At 42.5% G+C, this 19,820-nt stretch overlaps 1 protein-coding gene across 1 annotated transcript in view; it reads left to right on the plus strand.

Annotated features, from left to right (window-relative positions):
- ADAMTS12 (ADAM metallopeptidase with thrombospondin type 1 motif 12) overlaps positions 1 to 19,820 on the plus strand; it is a 310,224-nt gene that overhangs the window by 174,019 nt on the left and 116,385 nt on the right. Inside the window, exons 6-7 of the mRNA XM_077894289.1 lie at positions 13,549 to 13,673; positions 17,466 to 17,615. Coding sequence (XP_077750415.1) covers positions 13,549 to 13,673; positions 17,466 to 17,615 — 275 coding nt within the window. The remainder of the gene's footprint in view (positions 1 to 13,548; positions 13,674 to 17,465; positions 17,616 to 19,820) is intronic.

Raw genomic sequence — 19,820 nt, forward strand, 5'->3', positions numbered from 1 at the left:
CCAATGGTCTTCCTGTTTTAAGACTTGCCCTCCATAATCCATTCTCAAATTAGCAGTTAGAATGATAATCTTAAATGAAAATCGAGTTGCTCCATCGCACAAAACTGTTAAATAGCTTTCTATAGTTTTTAGAACAAAATAGAAAATTTCTACTGTGTCCTGCAGAAACTTTCATGATCATGCCCTCATCCCCCTTCCCAGTCTTTCCTTATGTCACTCTCTGCCTTGTTTCTACCCTCAAACTCCCTGGACTTCAGATAGATTCTAGAATACACAAAGCCCTCTTCAGCCCCATGGCTTTGTACTTAATGTTCCCAATGCCTGAAACACCCCTCCCTTGGCTCTGCTGATGGCTGGCACATTCTCACCTGTCAGACCTCTCTTTAAATGCTGCTTTTCCAGAGAAGTCTCAGTGACCAGCCTACTCAAAGCCGCTTCTACTTGCTGTTCTCTATCATAGAATAAAGTTTACTTCCTTTATTGGAATTCATTAAAATTCTGTATATTTGTTTACTCTTCTCTTGCTTATCTTAGCCACTATCACAATGTGAATTCCTGCTTTATTCTTGGCTATATCCCTAACATCTAACACAGTGCCTGGGACATGAATGAATGAAGTGAAATTCAATGAATGAGGGAATAGCCAACTTGGTGAAATACCTTTGCAATCTATAGACCTTACCCTACAGGCTGAAATATGTGAAGAATGAATGGCCCCGATCAAATCTCCCTCTGCAAGACACCTGAGGTCAAAATGCATGTGGCAGGATTTATCCAGAATCAGAAGATTGAAAAACAATATGTGGAGCATGGATTCATTTTCCTTTTTCTTCCCCTTCCATCCCCCACCTCCCAAATCACCTGACGCGTAATTCAGGGATCTTGGAATACTGATGGATGGATAATTTTCCTTGCTGTGAATCTTTGTTACAAAAATTTTCCCAAAACTTAAGAGACCAAGCAAAACAAAAGCTATGTATCCTTTCAGTGTCTAACATGACCTATCTGACTCTATGGGAATGCAACTATGTCTGAGTATTATGTGCTATTGATTGGAGCTTAAACACAGTAAAGTTGGATATTAACTGACAGAGTACAGATGGTTTTTATCCAGAAAAGGTGAAAATAATTTGTGTCCAGCAGAGAAAGGAACTCTCAAGGCTTCTGTTTTATTGATCTGTTGACTAATTTTGTATCTAATTTAGCAATCGTATTCCAGCATTCTTTCTTTATAGTTTCACCAACTATTGTGGCATCACTTCCCTCTATCTGTCTTTGAACCAGTTTGGACACCTTGTCTACCTTCTTAGTAATGAGTTAAATATATCCCTAACATGCTCATATTTGTATGAGAATTACATTTTTAGCTTTGTAAAAGTTGGAAGACCAATTTTCACTATTGTATCATGGCCTATATATTCATGCTTAGCTGCAGAATGTGGAGAAGTTTAGGGTTTTCAGACAAAAAAAAAAAAAAAAAAGAAAAAGAAAAGCTTTTCCCCTCTGCAATCCCTATGGGTAACATTAGTCAGACCTCAAAATGTAGCTTCCACAGATCAGGCCCCTTATAACTCCACATCCCTCCATCCTCAGGAAAACAATGCCACTTGGATACTGTGGAGGTCTCCTGATCTGTGGAGCAGGGGGGGGAGCACCAAATGTGGGGTGACCACTGGGTGGAGCCTGGCAGTGGGGCAGTGCAAGAATTCACCTGAGACAGAACAAGAGCTAGGAATTTATTGAAATCTACTGCAAGGAAGCAGCTGGCAGGACAGCAAGGGAGTGACCTGCTGTGAGACAGTGATGGTGGGGCTATAGTTAGGGAGGAAGGTGAGGAGGTGTGGGAACATATGGAATTTTGTGTTTTTGCTAACTCTGGGTGAAAGTTACGTATTGGTCAGCTAGGGCTTATGGATGTTTTGAGGTGGGTCACCTAATGGGCCTGTCTGTTTTCAGCAAGGGGTGACTTTGGGCCCTTCTATCTTACACATGTTTCCATGGTTCAAGTTGGTTGCCTAAAAGCAACCTCAACAGAATCCTTTGAAAGAATGTGATCGGCAGCTACCTCTCTGACTCCATCATAATAACATTGTTTTCATGTTCCTGTCCTCATTTTGTAAGAGCAGAGACACAAATGATTTGCTGGAAAAATAAAATCCCCATGGCTTTCTTTCTTTTACTTGCCAAATGTCTTCTTCATCCAGGCTTTTATAGAATCTCCATGTAGTACAAGGTCTATAATTTGACAATAGAATTTCTGTTTCATTGAAGAGTTACAAATTCGCAATTCTCATTTTCTTGATGCCCAGATCATGTCTCATATCTTTGACTAATGAGCAGTCCCAACCACAACAAGCAATTGATTGTCAATCAGCAATTGATTGATTGTCAGGCTGATTCCAGCCCTAACTGACATCAGGGTGACAGCCAAAGGCAGAAAGTGCAGTGTGAGGTATTGAACAGGGAGACCTGAGCTCTAGTCTCACTTTGCATTTATCCAGTAGGTAACTCTGAAGAAGTGACATCATCACTCCATAATACCCTGTTTTTCTCCATCTGTAAATCAGAAGAGAAATGTAGTATATGTCAAACACTGTGTTGGCCTCTGAGGAAACAAATACGAATAGAAGTCTCATTTCCTGATTTTGAGGAGCTTAGAGTTTAATGCATAAAAAGCACAAAATAGAACATTTCAAACTGAGATTGTCGTGAGTATAAAAAAGAATAAAAGAGCACCCATCCTAGGGAAGGCTAAGCTGGGTTTTAGAGGATGACAAGGAATTAACCAGTGAGGAAGGACATTCCAGGTAGAGGGGCCTGCATGGTCAGTAGCTTACGCACATAAAGTAGCATCTTACACACAGGGGTGCATCACTGCGAACACATCACTGACAATGAACCCCCAAATGGGAGGCTGAGTAACTTTGCTATGAACAAAGGAGACAGTGGACTGTGCAGGAGGCAGAAGAGAGAATAGCCGGTCACAATCTGCCCATCTCCATGCACACCTGGTCTTGTTGCCCATCTCTGTGCTGACATCATCACCCTTTCAAGTATGGAAACAAGAGATCCAAAGATATCCATGACACCTCCTTCACCCACCCCTCATATCCAGTCCATCATTAAGTGTTGCCAATTTTGTATGACCATCTGCATTTATTTTTTTTTCTTTAAAGATTTCATTTATTTGAGAGAGAGAGAGAGAGAACACAAGCCAGCAGGAGCAGGAGGAGGGACGGAGGGAGAGGGAGAAGTAGACTCCCCGCTGAGCAGGAGCCTGCCGTGGAGCTCAATCCCGGAACCCTGAGATCATGACCTGAGCTGAAGGCAAATGCTTAACTGAATGAGCCACCCAGACGCCCCATGACCATCTGAATTTCTGTCACTTAAATTCAAGATAGAGTCATCTCTTTCCTGGGCTACAGTTGTATTTACTTCGGTCTACTTACATTCCTTTCAATCTCGTTTTCTCATTGCAGCCAAGATAATCTCAAAATGGTAATGGTACCTGGCACCCTGGTGCCTCCTCCACCCTCACCTCTGGCTTAAAGCCATCCAGTGCTTTCCTGATTGCCTCTCTCATCGCTTACAATGCCCCCTTACTTTTGGGAGAGAGCAGTAGTCCTCTCCTCATGGTATCTCCTGCCACTGGTCCTATTGTTGCCTGGACTGTCTTCCTTCTTGTCTTCACTTAGCTGACCCCTTAATTCTTCAGATACTAGCTCAAGGGCCAGTTCACTGGGGAAGCCTTCCCTGACCTTCATGCCCAGCAAGATTCTGTTATATACTTTCACAAGGCTTCACATTTCTACTTCATAGCACATATCATAGTTGTAATTTTACATCTATTTGTTTACTCACTTCCCTTCATGAGTATGTAATACTTAAAGGCAGTGGCTGGGTCTGGTGTTGCTCACCTCCAAGCCCTACAGGTACATAATAGATAAGGGAAAGAGTGAGCCCATGGAGTCAGTAGATTAGGCAAAGATTAGGGTCAGCAGTGGCCACTGTCATGACAAGCCTTGTAAAACGATAGAGCCCATATAAAAGGATGTGGATCTTATTCTGTGGAGCCTCTGGATGGTTCCAAACTGAGGGATGAAATGGAGAGAAAGGCGTTAGAGAGATGGTTCTAGGGCTCTGTGGAAAGTGATACAAGGTGGGGAATGCTGAGGCAGAGTCCCTGAAGTCGGCCTCATCAATAGTGACTTCCTACAACTCTCGTCTTTCTTATTCAAATCACATCTGACAGCTAACATCATTTTGGACTTCATTTCCTTGGTGGGTTGAAGACACTTATTGTGGTTAATACATAAAGTACAGTTTTTGTTGGTGAGTCACTGCTATGTAAAAACCACTATGGATTTTCATCACATTTTGAGAATAACCAGGATGATCTGACATGATATCAATCTGAAGCATCCTGGCGGCTTCCTCAAAGACTAGGTTGTCACGTTTCCGACCAGGGGAAACTGAGGTACCCAAACCCAAGCCCTGGAAAGACATGTCGGGCATACTAAGACTCATAGTAGCTTCTGATAGGAGGCAGTGTGCTCTCATTCCTATCCTGCCTCCCCCCAGTGCTGAGTCAAGCTCTCATTTTCCTTTTATGACCCTAATCCTGTCTTTTTTCTTTTTTTTTCAGAGATGATGATAATGTATGAAGTTCGATTCTAATCCTGTCTTTTGAACTTTTCATTCCCCCTTAAGAACTTGGACAGAGACTTGGCCTCAGCGCTTTCCACTTTAGATCAATTCATTCGATGGCCTCCTTGTTCCCCTTTGGGGCTAGCCTTTAGGGAAAGAATTCCTCTCCTCCGTCCAACTCTTGTGAGCAGTTGACATCAGAAAGAGTACCAGATATATTGTTAGTCCTTCCCCTTTTGAGCTATAGGAACTTTGATAGGTTATTTGACGTGTCTGTCCTTCTATAGCTTTATTTTATAAAATGGGGATAATCATATCTACTTCTTAGAGTTGGTGTGAGAATCAGATAGGTGAATTCCTGCATTAGTTGGCATAGTGTCTGGCTTGTAGAAACCACTGGGTAAATGGTACTGGTGAGCGGGATCCGTCTCATCATCATCACTTAGGTCACACTGCAACCCTGTAAACTCGCTGCCATGATGCTCATTTCAGAGAATTGTGCAAAATTGTTGAAGGAAAATAAAACACCAAAAGGACAAGATTGGGATCCTAAGTTGGAGACCTCTTTTAAGAACAAGGTAGAAAAGAAGCAGGCATGGGATTGAGTTAGGGCGAGGCCAGATGGGTCCCAGTCACTGTGCCATTTGGGGGCAGAGCCTGAGGGTGTCCTACTGGCTTGGAGGAGCAGCAGGAGGGCTGACAGGTGGGAAGATGGTAACTGTCTTCACAGAGAATGAATTTCCCACATGATTTAATGTTGGGTTTCCTTTTGTGAAATTCTGGAGTTAAAAGCCTATTAGCTTTGAGAATTCAGGCTGGTGGTTTCCCCATCCCCAGAAGGATTTTGGAGTAGGTCTCTGTAATAACCTATATAATTGTAGCTCTTTCAGGATAAATGACAAAGATATTGGCAAATAATACTCATAATTTTTTTTAAATCAAGAATCTTTTCCTCCAGTAGATGAGTTAATCCTTTGTTTTCAGGTGAAACTTTATTATTTTCTCTTCTCTGTACAATCTCTTTTCTCTTAGGAACATCACCCTGGCTGTAAGAGAATAATCAGATTATGCACTGAATCACAAGCTGCTACTAGGACTTCCCAAGGAAATCAATACAAGATTTTTTTCTCATTATGAAGGGAGCTTACCCAGAGAGAACAATTTATAGCAAAAGCCGCATTTTGCAAAATCATTTCTTGTCTCCCATTTGGGGCTGTTTCTGGGAGCTGTTGCTGATGAGTTCCTTGAGGTTTTTTCCGTGTCCTTTGGTGTCACATACTCAAATGAGTAGGAAAGGGGGAGCGAATTGGACTCACTTGAGAAAATGAGGTGAGAAAAAAAAAGAGCAAAAGAACAAAGAGGGGAATCTGTTTTTGTTTACAGAGGAAATGGGGGGGGGATCAGTATGGACAGGGGTGGAGGGTGGAGGAATGGGGATTGTTTTGACAAGCTCAAAGAATTACGAGGATGCTTTATGGAACAGGTGTAGTCCAAGTCTCCCCATATTTGGTGAGCCAGCAGAACCTCCCCAAAGTCCTTTTGCAGCTTGGACATGCTCAGGGCACATGGTATTGAGGTATAGTTGATTATGCTTCTCCAGGCTTCTGTGATCAAGTGCATTTAAGAAGCTAAACGAGTAAATGTTTCCTGAACTAACCTTTTATGAGACTTGGAGATGAAAAGGCTGAAGGAGTACAGAAAAATTATGCTCACTTCAAACCTCCTAGCAGAATCATGACATTTATTAGAAAAGTAGTAAGGTATCCTGATGACCCTATCTCTGACCTTGTGTTAAATGTCACATATTATAGATGGAAGTTCTACACAGGGGCAAGGTACTCAGCCACAAATGATAAGCAATTTAGTTAATTGTGCACTTGCTTTGTAAACAAAACAAAACTAAAAACAAAAAGCATGGAGAAAGCTAGGGAAAAAACAAGCAAGATTTGGAGGGGAGGCTTCAGGCCCTAACATTTTTTTTCCTCTTCAGTGACTAATCCCCAGCTTATTCCAAAATTGCTCTTGAAGGAGTGTTGGAATGTGGGAAGAATAATCCCCTTTGTTGACATCTACTTCTCAGCTCCTTTTCCTGAGCTCCTCTCCTTCCCTCCTTCTGCCAGTAGTCCCACTATGAGCAAATCTCAATAACCTCGTGGACCTGGCCCATGTGTATAGATGCTTTAGCTTTGACATAATCCTCATGACTCCTGGGTCACCTGTTCTCCCTTCTTGTCCTCATTCTGGTCAAGAACTATGAAGGGTCTTAGGTTTTATTCTCCCTGCGAGTGAGCTCATCAGTTGTCTGGCCATCCTTTCCTGGATGTGATGCTGGGAGAAGGCCTGTGCCTTCCGGGGCAGGGGTCAGGACTTTCTTACAGCACAACAGGTGGCCTGAGCTTCATGTCTGCAGCTGCCCCTCTTGTCCCTTCACCGGGGTGAAAGGCCAGGCCAGATGGATGCTGTGCACATAGTGGGTTTTATCACAGCTGAGGGGTCCCAAGCTAAGGAAACATCAGCCCTTCAGAGGGGGTTGTGTGCAAACCTGTAGGTTTGTGCCCCAGAGAGAGCCATTATCCTTTTCATTCTGGACAGCAAATAAATCCATCCTCTTTCCTGGAGGGGAACACTGTCTCTGTCCTCCAAGTCTATTTCTACACAACATCCTTGGAAAGATACAGAAGCTGTCAGGGCTTTGCTCAGAAGATGTGAAGAAACCCGAGAGATCCGTGTGGAGCTGCCTCCCAGCAGTTCCTACCACAGGCACCAGAATTATTATTACAGATGGGCTTTGCTTTCTTCTTACACTTCTGACCCCTTGCCTTCCACTTCTCTAATCCGCAGGAGATCCTGCCTCTTTACTGACTCACCACAAAACCTCCAACCCATGTGCACTTTTGTCCGGCTCAGTAGATGTATTCTTCACCTTTGCCCCATTCCATGAGGGGTGCTGTGCTGTGTCAGGTTGGTGTGTCTACCTGCTGTGTGCCAGGCTCCTTGCAGTGCCAGAGAGAAGTAGGGGAAGAAACCTCAGTCCTCGTTCTGAAAAAGCATGCAATTTGATCATTTTAACCTAGGGCAGCAAGTGCCATGAGCCAGGCGTGCTCGAGATAAACTGGCGGGAACCTAATCCTAATCCAGATGAGGTCAGGGAAGGTCTTCCTGGAGATACTCAGAGTGAGTCTGAAAGAATGAACGGATGTTGAATAGGTTAAAGGGGTAAGAGAGGGGAGAAAGGAGCAGCTTGAAGAAAGCAAGGTAAAGGGGCGCCTGGGTGGCTCAGTCGGTTAAGCATCTGACTCTTGGTTTCTGCTCAGGTCACAATCTCAGGGTCGTGGGATCAAGCTCTGCATCAGGCTCTGTGCACAGCAGAGAGTCTGCTTGAGATTCTTTCCATTTGTCTCTCCTTCCCCTTCTGCCCCTCTCCCCACAAACGCTCTCTCTAAAATAAAGAAAATCTTAAAAAAAAAAAAAAAGCAAAGTAAAAAGAGTATTGTATATGGCCTGTGGGGGGTAATATCAGCCATTTGAATGTTGCCAGAGCATAAACTGCAAGATTGCAGATGAAGGGAGACCTTCCTGGAGGTCAGACTTTAGAGGGTCTTGAGCTGTGGGTGGTGATATGGGCAGGCTTCGGTTTTGCCTGGATCAGCCTGGGAAGAGCACAGAGGATTTAAGAACAAGGAAGAAAGGAGAACAGTTAAGAGGTGATGCAAGCATGAACTGAGGCATAAAATGATGAGAATTTCAGCGAGGGTGGTTGGGAGTAGAGATGGAGGGGGAAGTAGACTTAGCAGCATATGAGGACAGCTGGGGATGCAGGATGTGGAGGCAGAGAGACCAACAGGAGGACACTGGTGTTTCTAGATTAGACCGCTTAGCTGACGGTGGTTCAGCTAAGAGGAAGCAGGAAGAATGGCAGGTTAATATTGTAGGGGGAGGACTTTGGGGATGCTGAGTTGGGGGCTCCTGTGGGGCCATTGAGAAGGTGCCCATCAAGGGATTTGGGTGCATGAGTTTGTGCTCTAGGAGAACTTTGGAATGAGATACAGATTTGAGAGTCAGCAGCATATAGATGATGTCCCCCCAGCCTGACTGGGTTTGAGAGTGAGCTAAGTGAGGAGCCAAAAAAAAAAAAAAAAAAAAAAAAAGGACAGAAGAATAGCCTGTAGAGGAGCCTGAGAAGTGGTCAGAGAGCAGGAGGAGGATGAGAGCTAGCTGGGTGTCTTGGAAGTGGAGGGTCTCTTCCTGTGTTTGTCTCCTCCCCAGGGGTGGGAGTGTGACCTGGGGGAGTAAGAAATAAGCAATAATCATCCTTTGGCTAATGGTTAAATCTTTCCAGCTATTCAAGCCCTAAGTCTAGAGAAGTCTTCGACGGTTTGGAAACTACCTGTCAGACTAGTAGCTGCGAACCTGGAATCAAAGCCTAGCCTTGCCCACACCTGCTGTGTGACTTGGCTAAGGTAATGCCCCTCTCTGGCCTGGATTTACTCACTGGAAGTGAGAAGATTGGATTCATAATACCTAGGACCCTTCAGGGAAATGGGCTCTTAGAAATAATGGGAAAATTGGAGGCAGAGTTCATGCTGCAACATCTGGAAAATGACTCTGCTCTCCCCACGATGATGAAGATGTGTCCTTGCTGACACGGAGTTTGGCTCAGGTACTGGGAAGTGTGGAAGTTTGCAAACATTCACTCTTCTTTAAACAAACATTCATGGATTGGTATGTAAGTCTTACAAAATAGTGAGTCCAGCCAATGCTGAAACAAAAATTGAGCTTCTCGGATCTGCTGGCATCCCATCCTGACCCGTGGGCCTCTACCAGGGACTTTGTGAGCCAAAGGAGAACATTCCAAAATGGGGCCCCTCTGCTTTGGCCTTGTGGTCCCCTTCACTCTAGTAAGTGTTTATATGTATGGCTACTTAGACAAGGAACTTAACTGATCCTTCGTGTGGGTGTGTGAGCGTGTTGAGTGTACGGGTATGTGAGTGTGTGTGTGGAGGGGCTTTTCCTACCCACTACAACCCGCCTGAAAGACTGTGGGTTCCCTTTGATTCAAAACTATGGAATTTCAGGTAAAATTAAGAAGCAAGGAACCCACATAGAATCTGAATTCTATAGAATCTGAACCCACAGAGGACTCAAAAGTGCATTGCAAGATTTTCTTTTGCAACCCTCAAGCCTTAATTTGGACCAGTTATTATTTTTAAGATATTTAAAAAATATTTTTGTTTTGAAAGAGTTACAGATTCACATGCAGTTGGAAGAAACAGTGCAGGGAACTCCCTTCTGTCCTTCACCCATTTTCTCCTCATGATCATACCTAGCATAACTGTAAAACAATATCATAACCAAAAAGTTAGTATTTGTACAAATCCTTACCTTATTCAGATTTCATCAGTTTTACCAGCACTGGTGTGTGTGTACATTTTTTTTCTCTGCAGTTTTAACCCATGTAGATTTATGTGACTATTGCCACAATACAGAACGGTTTCATCACGAAGTCTCTACCTCCCTTCTACCAACCTAACTCCTGGAAAGCACGTCTGTTCTCTATGTCTATAATTGTGTCATTTCAGGAATGTTCTACAGATGGAATCATAGAGTATGTAACCTCTTGAGATTGGATTTTTTTCATCCAGTTTAATTCCTTCAAGATATATCCAAATTGTGTGTCTCCAAGCCTTTGTTCCATTGTAGTGCTGAGTAGCATTCCGCAGTATTTACCGGCTTGTTTAACCATTCACTCACTGAGAGATATTTGGGTTGTTCCAGGGTTTTGCTGTTATGAGCAAAGTTCTATAAACATTCTACTATAGGCCTTTGTGCGAACACAGGTCTTCATTTCTCTGGGATAAATGTCAAGGGATGCAACTGCTGGGTCATATGGCCGTTGCATGTTTCATATTTTAAAGAAACTATCAAGCTGCTTTCCGTAGTGGCTGTACCATTTTGTATTCTCAGCAACAGTGTTACTGGTGACCAACTTTACCACATCCGTGGGTGCTGCTGCTGCCTTTAAATGCATTCGTTCTAGGCCTGCAGGAGTATCTCATTGCAGCCTTAACTTGCCATTCCCTGATGGCTAAGGACGTTGAACATCTTTTCCTGTGCTTGTTGGTCATCTGTACATCCCCCTCACTGAGATGAAACTTCATGTTTGCTTGTTTTCTCATTGTTGTCTTTTTATTGTTGAGTTTTGAGAGATCTTTATGTATTCTGGGTCTGAGTACTTTGTTTTTTTTTTTGTTTTTTTTTTTCTGAGTACTTTGCCTTACAAAGATTTCCCTCCATGCTAGAGCTCATCTTTTCATTGTCTTGGAAGGTTTCTCTCAGAGGAAGTCTTTAATTTTGAAGGAGGTCCAGTTTTTCAGTCTCCTCTTGTATGAATCGGTGTCCTTACTGTCAAGTCTGTGAACTCCTTGTCCAATATTTTCTCCTATGATTTTTTATTCTAAAAGTTTTATAGTTTTGGGGGCACCTGGGTGGCTGAGTCGGTTAAGCATCTGCCTTTGGCTCAAGTCATGATCTCAGGATCCTGGGATTGAGCCCCAAGTAGGGCTCCCTGCCCAGCCGAAAGCTGCTTCTCCCTGTCCCTCTGCCCCTCCCCTGATCGTGCACATTCTCTTCTCTCTCTCTCTCTCTCTCTCTCTCATAAATAAAAAAAATATATAAAAATGTATATTTTTACATTTAGGTCTGTGATCCATCCTGAGTCAGTACTTGGGCAAGGTGTGAAGTTTAGATTGAGGCTCTTGTCTTTCATCAGCATTTTGCAGTTTTCCCAATACAGATCCTGCACCTGTTCCGTTAGGCATATGCCTAAGGATTTCTTTTTCTTTAGAATAATTCCAGTTGGTATTATTTTTTAATTAATGAGTATTCCCTCAGAGACCTCCTTGCTCACACACACAAAACAACAAAAGCCCACAACTAAATAAACAAAGAAATGTAGGGTTGAGAACAGACCGCAAAGCAATCCAATCGTAGTTGATGCTCTGTTGAATAATCTGCCATCCAGTGTGAAGGAGCTGTAACCCAGGGGGGCTCCTAATGAGGCTGGCCACCCGCCGGGAGCACGCTTCACTGAGGAGCTCTTGTTCTTGGAGCCTTTGACTTGATATCTGACCCGAATCACCTGCAGCTAGTTTTTCACTTCTCTGAGGTTTAATTCCTTCTTATTCTAAAATGAACATAAATAACCACGCTTGCTTTAGAAATAATGCCAAGAAGATGCAATTAGATCAAATGAAAGAATATATGTCAAAGTGTTGGGCATATAGTAAATGATCAAGAAATAATTCCTTCCTCCCTTTTTATTTCCTTCTCTTTCCTTCCTTTCCCTTCCTTTCTCTTTCCTTCCATCCCTGCTTTATGCCACCTTACTGCTTCTCTGTGGTGGGCGGGGGCGTTGCCTCTGGTAGGGTTGCTACTCTACCCTGGCTTGACGAGATGACTAGGAGGCTGACCCCTGTGCCCAGCTAGTCCACCACAACTCCTTCTTCTCCTCCACCAGACAGCATTCTGCTGGATATTGGAACAGTGAGGATTAGTAAATAGTGAAGTCTGTTTCTTCTATTTAAAATCATAATGCTAAGCAGTTCGGTGAATTTTCATGAGTGATGATGAGCCACCTTTCTGTGTTTTTGTAAAAGGCAGGTTGTCTGCGATCCCTGGGTGGCTCAGCGGTTTAGCGCCTGCCTTTGGCCCAGGGTGTGATCCTGAAGTCCTGGGATTGAGTCCCACGTCGGGCTCCCTGCGTGGAGCCTGCTTCTCCCTCTGCCTCTATCTCTGCCTCTCTCTCTCTCTCTCTCTCTGTGTCTCTATGAATAAATAAAATCTTAAAAAAAAAAAAAAAGGCAGTTGTCTACGGTGGCTAATTGGCCTGGGTGGGGGCAGACCTGGAAATGCCTTTAACAAGCAACTGAAGCCTCTCAGGTCTTATTTGCTTTGGCTTTGGGCCTTAGCAGAACACAGAATGGTACAGAAGCAAGTTCATAGTTTCACATAGAGATTGTCCTGAACTCCTTGGACTGAGGCCGGAGTGGTAGACTTAGATTAGCGTAGGCCAGTGGAGGTGGTCATTCTCCAGGTAGAACCCACCCTGTGTGAGGGACAGCTCCACAGAGAGACCCAAAGAAATAGGCCAAGTGAAAGGGATGTCTCCTTTAGAAATTCAAATGAAGCTGGAGGCCCTCCTAGAATGGGAGCCCCCTCCTCCTCCTTTTGACAAGTGTTCATCCAGTTAATTTAGAACAAGTCTTCTCCTCCCATCCCCAGTAGTCACCAAGTGGGTGACTCAGAAGCCCTGGAAGTTGCAGGCTGGGGGCACCCTCTTCAGCATCCTAATTGTTGTCAGATAGCCAGTGATCCTAACGGGTTAGAGGCCTGAAGAGATTATGTCATCCTCTGCCCTTCACCCACAAATGTGAGACCAAAATGGAAACCAAAGGGCAAGGAAACATTGAGTGCAACCCCAGCCTTGTAGGAGTTTTCATGTAAGGAAGAACCTTGTTGTTGAAAATCTTTTTATTTCTTTTTTTTTTTGCATTAGAAATAAAAATGCCTCTTTACTAGCTTAGGAAGCAGAAAGCTGCTAGAGATGGAACTTCAAACAGCTCTTGGTCTTGGCCAGTGTATTTTTCATTTTTCTTCAAGAACTATTTGCTCCAGTGAAAATTGATGTCCTGCACTTCTGCCCTTCAGGTTCTTTTAATAAATGTCATGAGAGTAATGGTGTTGAGAGCAGGGAGTAAGTTGGCCTTTGCCAAACTTCGGCCAAATGGATGTCTGAGGTGCCCACCCAGAGCTCATCCTGCTAGGCTGCTTCCAGGGACTTATGTGATGAGCTCTGAGCACAGGAAACTCACCCGTGCCTGTCTCTTCCTCTTCTTTCTCTAGCAAGGATTGAAAATAGTTCACCATGCGGAGAAGACACTGTCCAGCTTCTGTAAGTGGCAGAAGAGCATCAATCCAAAGAGTGACCTCAACCCTGCCCATCATGATGTGGCTGTCCTCCTCACCAGGTACCCCGGGACTACATGGAAGCCAGGGGCTGCAAGGCACGGGGGCGGGCCGGTCAAAGAGTTATCAGGTATTCGAGATCAGACGAGATCGGGCGCGTTCAGGGTGGTATGGCCGTAGACAAGTTATCAGGTATTCAAACTGATGCAAGTCTCCTACTCTTTGCTGCTCTCCGTCATTTTTTTTTTTTTTTTTAAGATTTTGTTTATTTACTCATGAGAAACAAAAAGACAGGCAGAGACACAGGCAGAGAGAGAAGCAGGCTCCATGCAGGGAGCCCAACACGGGACTCAATCCCAGGTCTCCAGGATCAGGCCCTGGGCTGAAGGTGGCGCTAAACCGCTGAGCCACCCGGGCTGCCCGCTCTTGGTCATTTAAAAAGGCAGCTTCTATGATTCAGACAACTCCTGAAGCCCATACCAGTGAGGGGCAGTTAGTACACATGTGGAGCAAAACTCTCCATGTTACTAAACTGCATCTGCTGGCAAAATGCAGGCCTTTTTCCTATCCCAATGATGATTTCATCTTTAAAATTGGCTTTTTCATGCAGCTCTGTAAACAATCAGGAAGATTGTTTGCAGATCCTCATTAAAGACTCTGGTAACTCTTAAGCATGGGGTTTCTGATCCTTTGATTTGTTTTTAAAATTTTTTTCTCCAGTTTAGAAACATGAAACTATCTCTACAGAAGTCAGTCCTCCTTGTAACCCATCCCTGACGGGTATTGAGAACAGAATATAGGCAGCAGCCCACCCCCTAACCCTGACCACTGAATAGGCAAAGGTGTTTGGTTACACTTGTCTCCCTTCACCCTCATGAAGATAATATTTTGTTCTGACTACAAATAGACCCTATGGCACTAATAAAAACCATCAACTTTCTAGGCCTCATAGCTATGAAAGGCTAATAAACTTTTCTAATCAACTCAGGCTCTTGGAGGCTATGTTTTCTCATTGATTCAATAAATGAATCAGTATTAATTGAATACCTGCTATGTATCAAACAGTAGTTTAATTTAGACAAATGAAGGTCTTTCATTCATAGGGGAGGTAAGTTCTCATGGGGCACTCCTGTGCAGATTTGGAGACATCAAGAAATCCAGGAATATGTAATAGAAGAGGCTGCTTGACCTGCCCTTTCAGCCACAGAGAGCTTCATGCACTGGAAGGCTCTGTGTGTTTGTCTTCCCCAGGGAGAACAGGCTGCCCTAACATTTTGGCCTGTCATCTGTCCCTTTGGTATCCCAGTGCATGGGATGCCTGCAAAGGATGATAACCAGCCTTCATTCCAGACAACAGAATCACTCTTTGGAATGAGAGTATCAAAACTTTGATTGAATGCAGACAATCTCCAAAGGAAGTCTGTGACACAAACCTATAACATTAGGTTCGTATTAGGACCTGTGACATTAGTAGCTCCACTGGGAGGTAGGTTGCTGTGAGTGTAGAATGTAAGCACAGGGATTCTGAGGAGCCAGCAAGCAGGCAGGAAACACTGAGATCCTGGGCAATAAGCCACAGAGAGACTTCAGTCCAGGCAGGATATATCTATAGGGAAGAACCCCAGATCTGGGACCTCCATTGGAAGCTGCATCAGCTCCATCTCTTTTCTGAAAACAGAAATCGTTTCTTCTGTCATTCTCATATGAAGAAAGGGGTGAGTTGATGATAGCTGGCATTTGTGGAGTGTTTTATGTAGCACTGTGCTACATTTATTAGAATAGTCATTAATCTCCACAACAACCCTGCTAGCTGACTGCTATCAATCATTCCTGTTTTACAGATGGAAAAACTGAGGCTTGGTTATGTCACTTGTCCCAAATATCATTGCTGTTCAGGTACACCTGGGACTTAAATCCAGGCAGTTGGGCCCTAATAGTTATACTCTCAACTAATACCCATAAGGATATGAAAGATCTGTTCTTTTATTATTATAATTATTCTCTTATTATAACTTTTCTCCCTTGGAACAAAAGTCTGGTTTCAGTGTATGATGAAACTCACCAACTCCTAAACAGTGGCAAGTATTTCAAATTCTAAAACAGGATTTCTCATCCTTGGTATAACTGACATTTTGGGTTGCTTAATTCTTTCCTTTGAAGGGCTATCCCATGCATGGACATATATTTAATCTATCCATGAGATGCCAATAGCACCCTTCTTCAAGTGTGATAACCAAAAGCTGTCTCCAGAGATGGCCAGATATCCTCTAGGAATGGGTGGGGAGCAAAATAAACCCCTGTTGAGAACCTCTGGTCTGAAAAAAACAGGCAAGACCAGGGAGGGAAGTGTATGACTTGCCCCTGGAGGACTGGGTTGAGATCCATGTCAAAAGGGTTCTCTGTAGAATTGCATTGAGGGAAAGGTGGATTTGTCTTGAACATGCCTCATGAAGTAGGACTTGTACCTGCATGCCACGGCATGTTTTCTCTTTCACTACTCCCAGTGCATGCTAGAGGTAGAGCCAATCTGCTTTGGGGAGCAGAAGCTCTTAGCCTGGAAGACTCATATTCCTACATTTCTCTTATTACCGCCTTTTTTCCACTGTAGTGCTAGATACTTAGTAGGCACTCAGTAAACAATGATTTAATGGACCCGACTCCTTTCCTATCAGAATGAGAAATCCAGTGAGTAAGCAGTAGACACTAATCATCTCTTCTCAGCAGCTCTATACAGGCATATACTTTTTTTAAAAAAGGAGCTAGTGACAAGTACATTTGTAATAGGGGTGGAAAAGTGTTTGGCTGGTCCTCTGACAGACCAAGCAATTATTTAGAATGATTGGGCTGTATGATTCAATCTAGCTCTCCAATACAAAACCACCCAACAACTACTGCTATTAGAATGGAGATCAAATCAGTTGGCATGTCTTGAGATGGGAGCTGCCTCTCTTTCCTATCCTATTGTTCCAGTAATTGTCTCCTGCAGAACTGAGGAGTCACAGGATTTTTCAGAGCCTGGGTCTTTTCCATGGCCCAGTGGAAACAAAAAACAGACCATTCATTGCCAGGAATGGTACCCACACAAGCCCAATGAGTTGAAGGTCTATAACTAACTGAAGCTCAGAACCTTATTGGCATTTGTGCAGCTATTCTTGGCAAAGAGTTCTTCTTGAATTGAAGAAAACCATAGGACTAGTTAACTCTTGTCAATGACTGAAATAATTCCTACAAAGATATGGGAGCACATTTTTACATTTAAAAACTATAATCAAATTTTTAAAGATGCTAGGAGTCTTTATTTGTATATGCATTCCCTCCCTTATGCCATCTTGTTTGGGTAAAGGGACTGGAAAGACCACTGATTTGAGCTCTGGGTGGATTAATGAGACCAATTGCCTTTTTTGTGAATAAGCAAAAGTTCTCAGATGAATTTTGAGCACAGACCTCAGAAAGACCAAAAAAGGGGTTTCATATTTGAAACCTTTCAGCCACTACTGGTTGTCCTTTCTTTACTTAAAAGTTCAAATAATCTCAAATTTTCAATTAAATCCTTCTCTTTTGGGCAAAACAATGTAATTTGGCCTCCTGAGATTAAAGGCAAAAAGCAGCTCAACTCAAAATAAAACATTTGTCATATCTTCCTTTATTGTTTAGGTGTTTGTAAGATTCAGTAATTAAGAGGTGAAATCAAAATTAAGAATTCAGAATTGCAACCTATATTCATGTGGACTTTTAAAAACAATATTAATTATGCTCCCCAGCCCACATTGAATGTGAATTAATACCAAGATTTTTTCCAGGATTTTTTCAGATGTTTCTTTGGAAGCCTATGCATCTCTGTTCTCTGCTTTCAGAAAAGATATCTGTGCTGGTGTCAATCGCCCCTGTGAGACTCTAGGTCTGTCCCACCTGTCAGGAATGTGCCAGCCTCACCGGAGTTGTAACATCAATGAAGACTCTGGACTCCCTCTGGCTTTCACAATTGCCCATGAGCTCGGACACAGGTAAAGGGTCAGGACACTGAGATCTCCTTGCCATGTTCACATACTACGTCAGTAGAGACAGGGGAAAACACCCTACATGGGGAATCAGGAGTCAGGTGCATTGTGTCTTGACTCACCTTCCTAAACCTCTGCTACCTCATCTGTAAAGTGAGGATAATCACATACATAAAAAATTTCAGGTCTTTTGTTCCCTGACCGCATGTACCTATCTATAAGACAGAATCAAAGAGGCTACTACAATTTTCTGGATTAGAATGAGTTGAGAACAAACAAAGACATAAACTTTAACTCACTTGATTAATTCAGAAGTAACAATTCCTGTTTAGTTATTATGGAATAGTAATAATATTAATGTCACCAAAAAGTCACAAACATTAACATTTTTGCACCTTTATGTCATACACTTTGTCCTGTGTCATTGAATCCTCTCAACAGTCTTGTGAAATGGATACTATTGTTAATCCCACTTTACTTAAATGGATTACAGGAACATATTGAATAAAGCAGAAATTTAAAACTACAATAAATGGGGAAAGACCATCAAGCAAAGGTCAGTTAACAGGAGGTGCAATTTGTCTCAAAAATGTGTGAATTTGATTGGATAAGTTCACTAAAAGCATGTTGCAGTGAAGAGATAATGAGGTTTCTGGATTTTCCAAGTAAAGAGAAAAGATGTTAGCTTATTTGTAACTTAATTTGTTGATATATACACTAACCACAAATAAGAGAAGATCATGCTAATTAGGGAGCCATGTGAATGACTCAGCTATACCCCTTCCCTGTTATATAGCCGCCTGCCTGGGTCTCCTCCTTTGAAGGAAGGAAGCAGAACCCTGTGGCATTCTTTGAGTGTGCAGTCTGAAAAGAAGAGGGATTGGGAAGAGCCATGGAGACTGGATATTCCAAACTAGAACAAATAAGCTCACAAGGTACAATATAATCATACAAAATCAATCACATTTTTATAAACTGGCAACGAGCAGGTGAACACTGAATTGAAAAATGTAGTACCTTTCATGATGACTCCAAAGTATGATGAAATATTTACATATAATTATTATATACTTTTAAATCTAACAAAAGTGTACAGGACATACTGTAGGCTCTAAATTACACAACACTGAGAAAAGAATCAGATTTAAATAAATGGAGAAACATACTATGTTCATGAATTGGAAGACTCAACAATGGTAAAAATGGAATTCTCCTGCAATAAATATATAGGCTTAATGATATTTCTACCAAAATTCCAGCAAGATTCTTTTTGAAATATAGACAAACTATTCTAAAATGTATATAGAAAGTCAAAGGAACTAGAGTAAGTTTTCCAGACAATTTGAAAAAGAATAATGGAAAGAATTAGTCTACGATATTTCAAAATACGACCTTCAGTAATCTAGATTGTGTGGTTTGCGTGGAGGGAAAGACATGAAGATCAATGGAATCAACCAGAGAATGCAAAAATAGTGCAAAACAAATATATCCAACTGATTTCTTGACAAAAATATGGAAGCAATTCAATGAAGAAAGGGTCAGGAAAGGGTCCTGAAGCAATTGGACATCCATAGGCAAAAATTTTAAATATATAAAAAGAACCTCTACTTAAGTCTTGTATCATATGCAAAAATTATCTTAAAGTAGAACATAAACTTAATGTAAAATTTTGAACTAAAAAACCTTTAGGACATAAATAGAAAATTTTCAGTATCTAGGGCCAGGCAAAGAGTTTCTAAACTTGACATCAAACGTACAGTCCCATAAATGGAAACACTTAAATATTGGACTCATCAAAATTTAAAAACTTCTGACTCTTTTAAGAGGATGAAAAGACAAGCCACATAGCCTATGATAAAATATTTGCAAACCCTGTGTAGTGGCTTGAACAGTGTCTCCCTTCCCTTCAAGGCTACTTGGAACTTCAGGATGGAACTAGGGTCTCTGCAGATGTTGTCAGTTAATAATTGAGATGAAATCACACTAGATTCAGGTTGGGCCATAAACCCAATGACTGGAAAAGGAGATTTGGACACAGAGAGATCAAATAGAAAGAGGCCATGTACAGACGGAGGCAGAAGTTAGAGTCTTGCTCCCACAAGTCAAGAAAGCCTGTATTTAGCAAGAGCTAGAAGAAACAAGCACAAATTCTCCCCTGGAGCCTTTAAAGTGTTCGTAGTACTGCTGACACCTTGATTTCAGATTTCTCTC

This window comes from Canis aureus, chromosome 4 (genome assembly GCF_053574225.1).
Source record: "Canis aureus isolate CA01 chromosome 4, VMU_Caureus_v.1.0, whole genome shotgun sequence".
Taxonomy (NCBI): domain Eukaryota; kingdom Metazoa; phylum Chordata; class Mammalia; order Carnivora; family Canidae; genus Canis; species Canis aureus.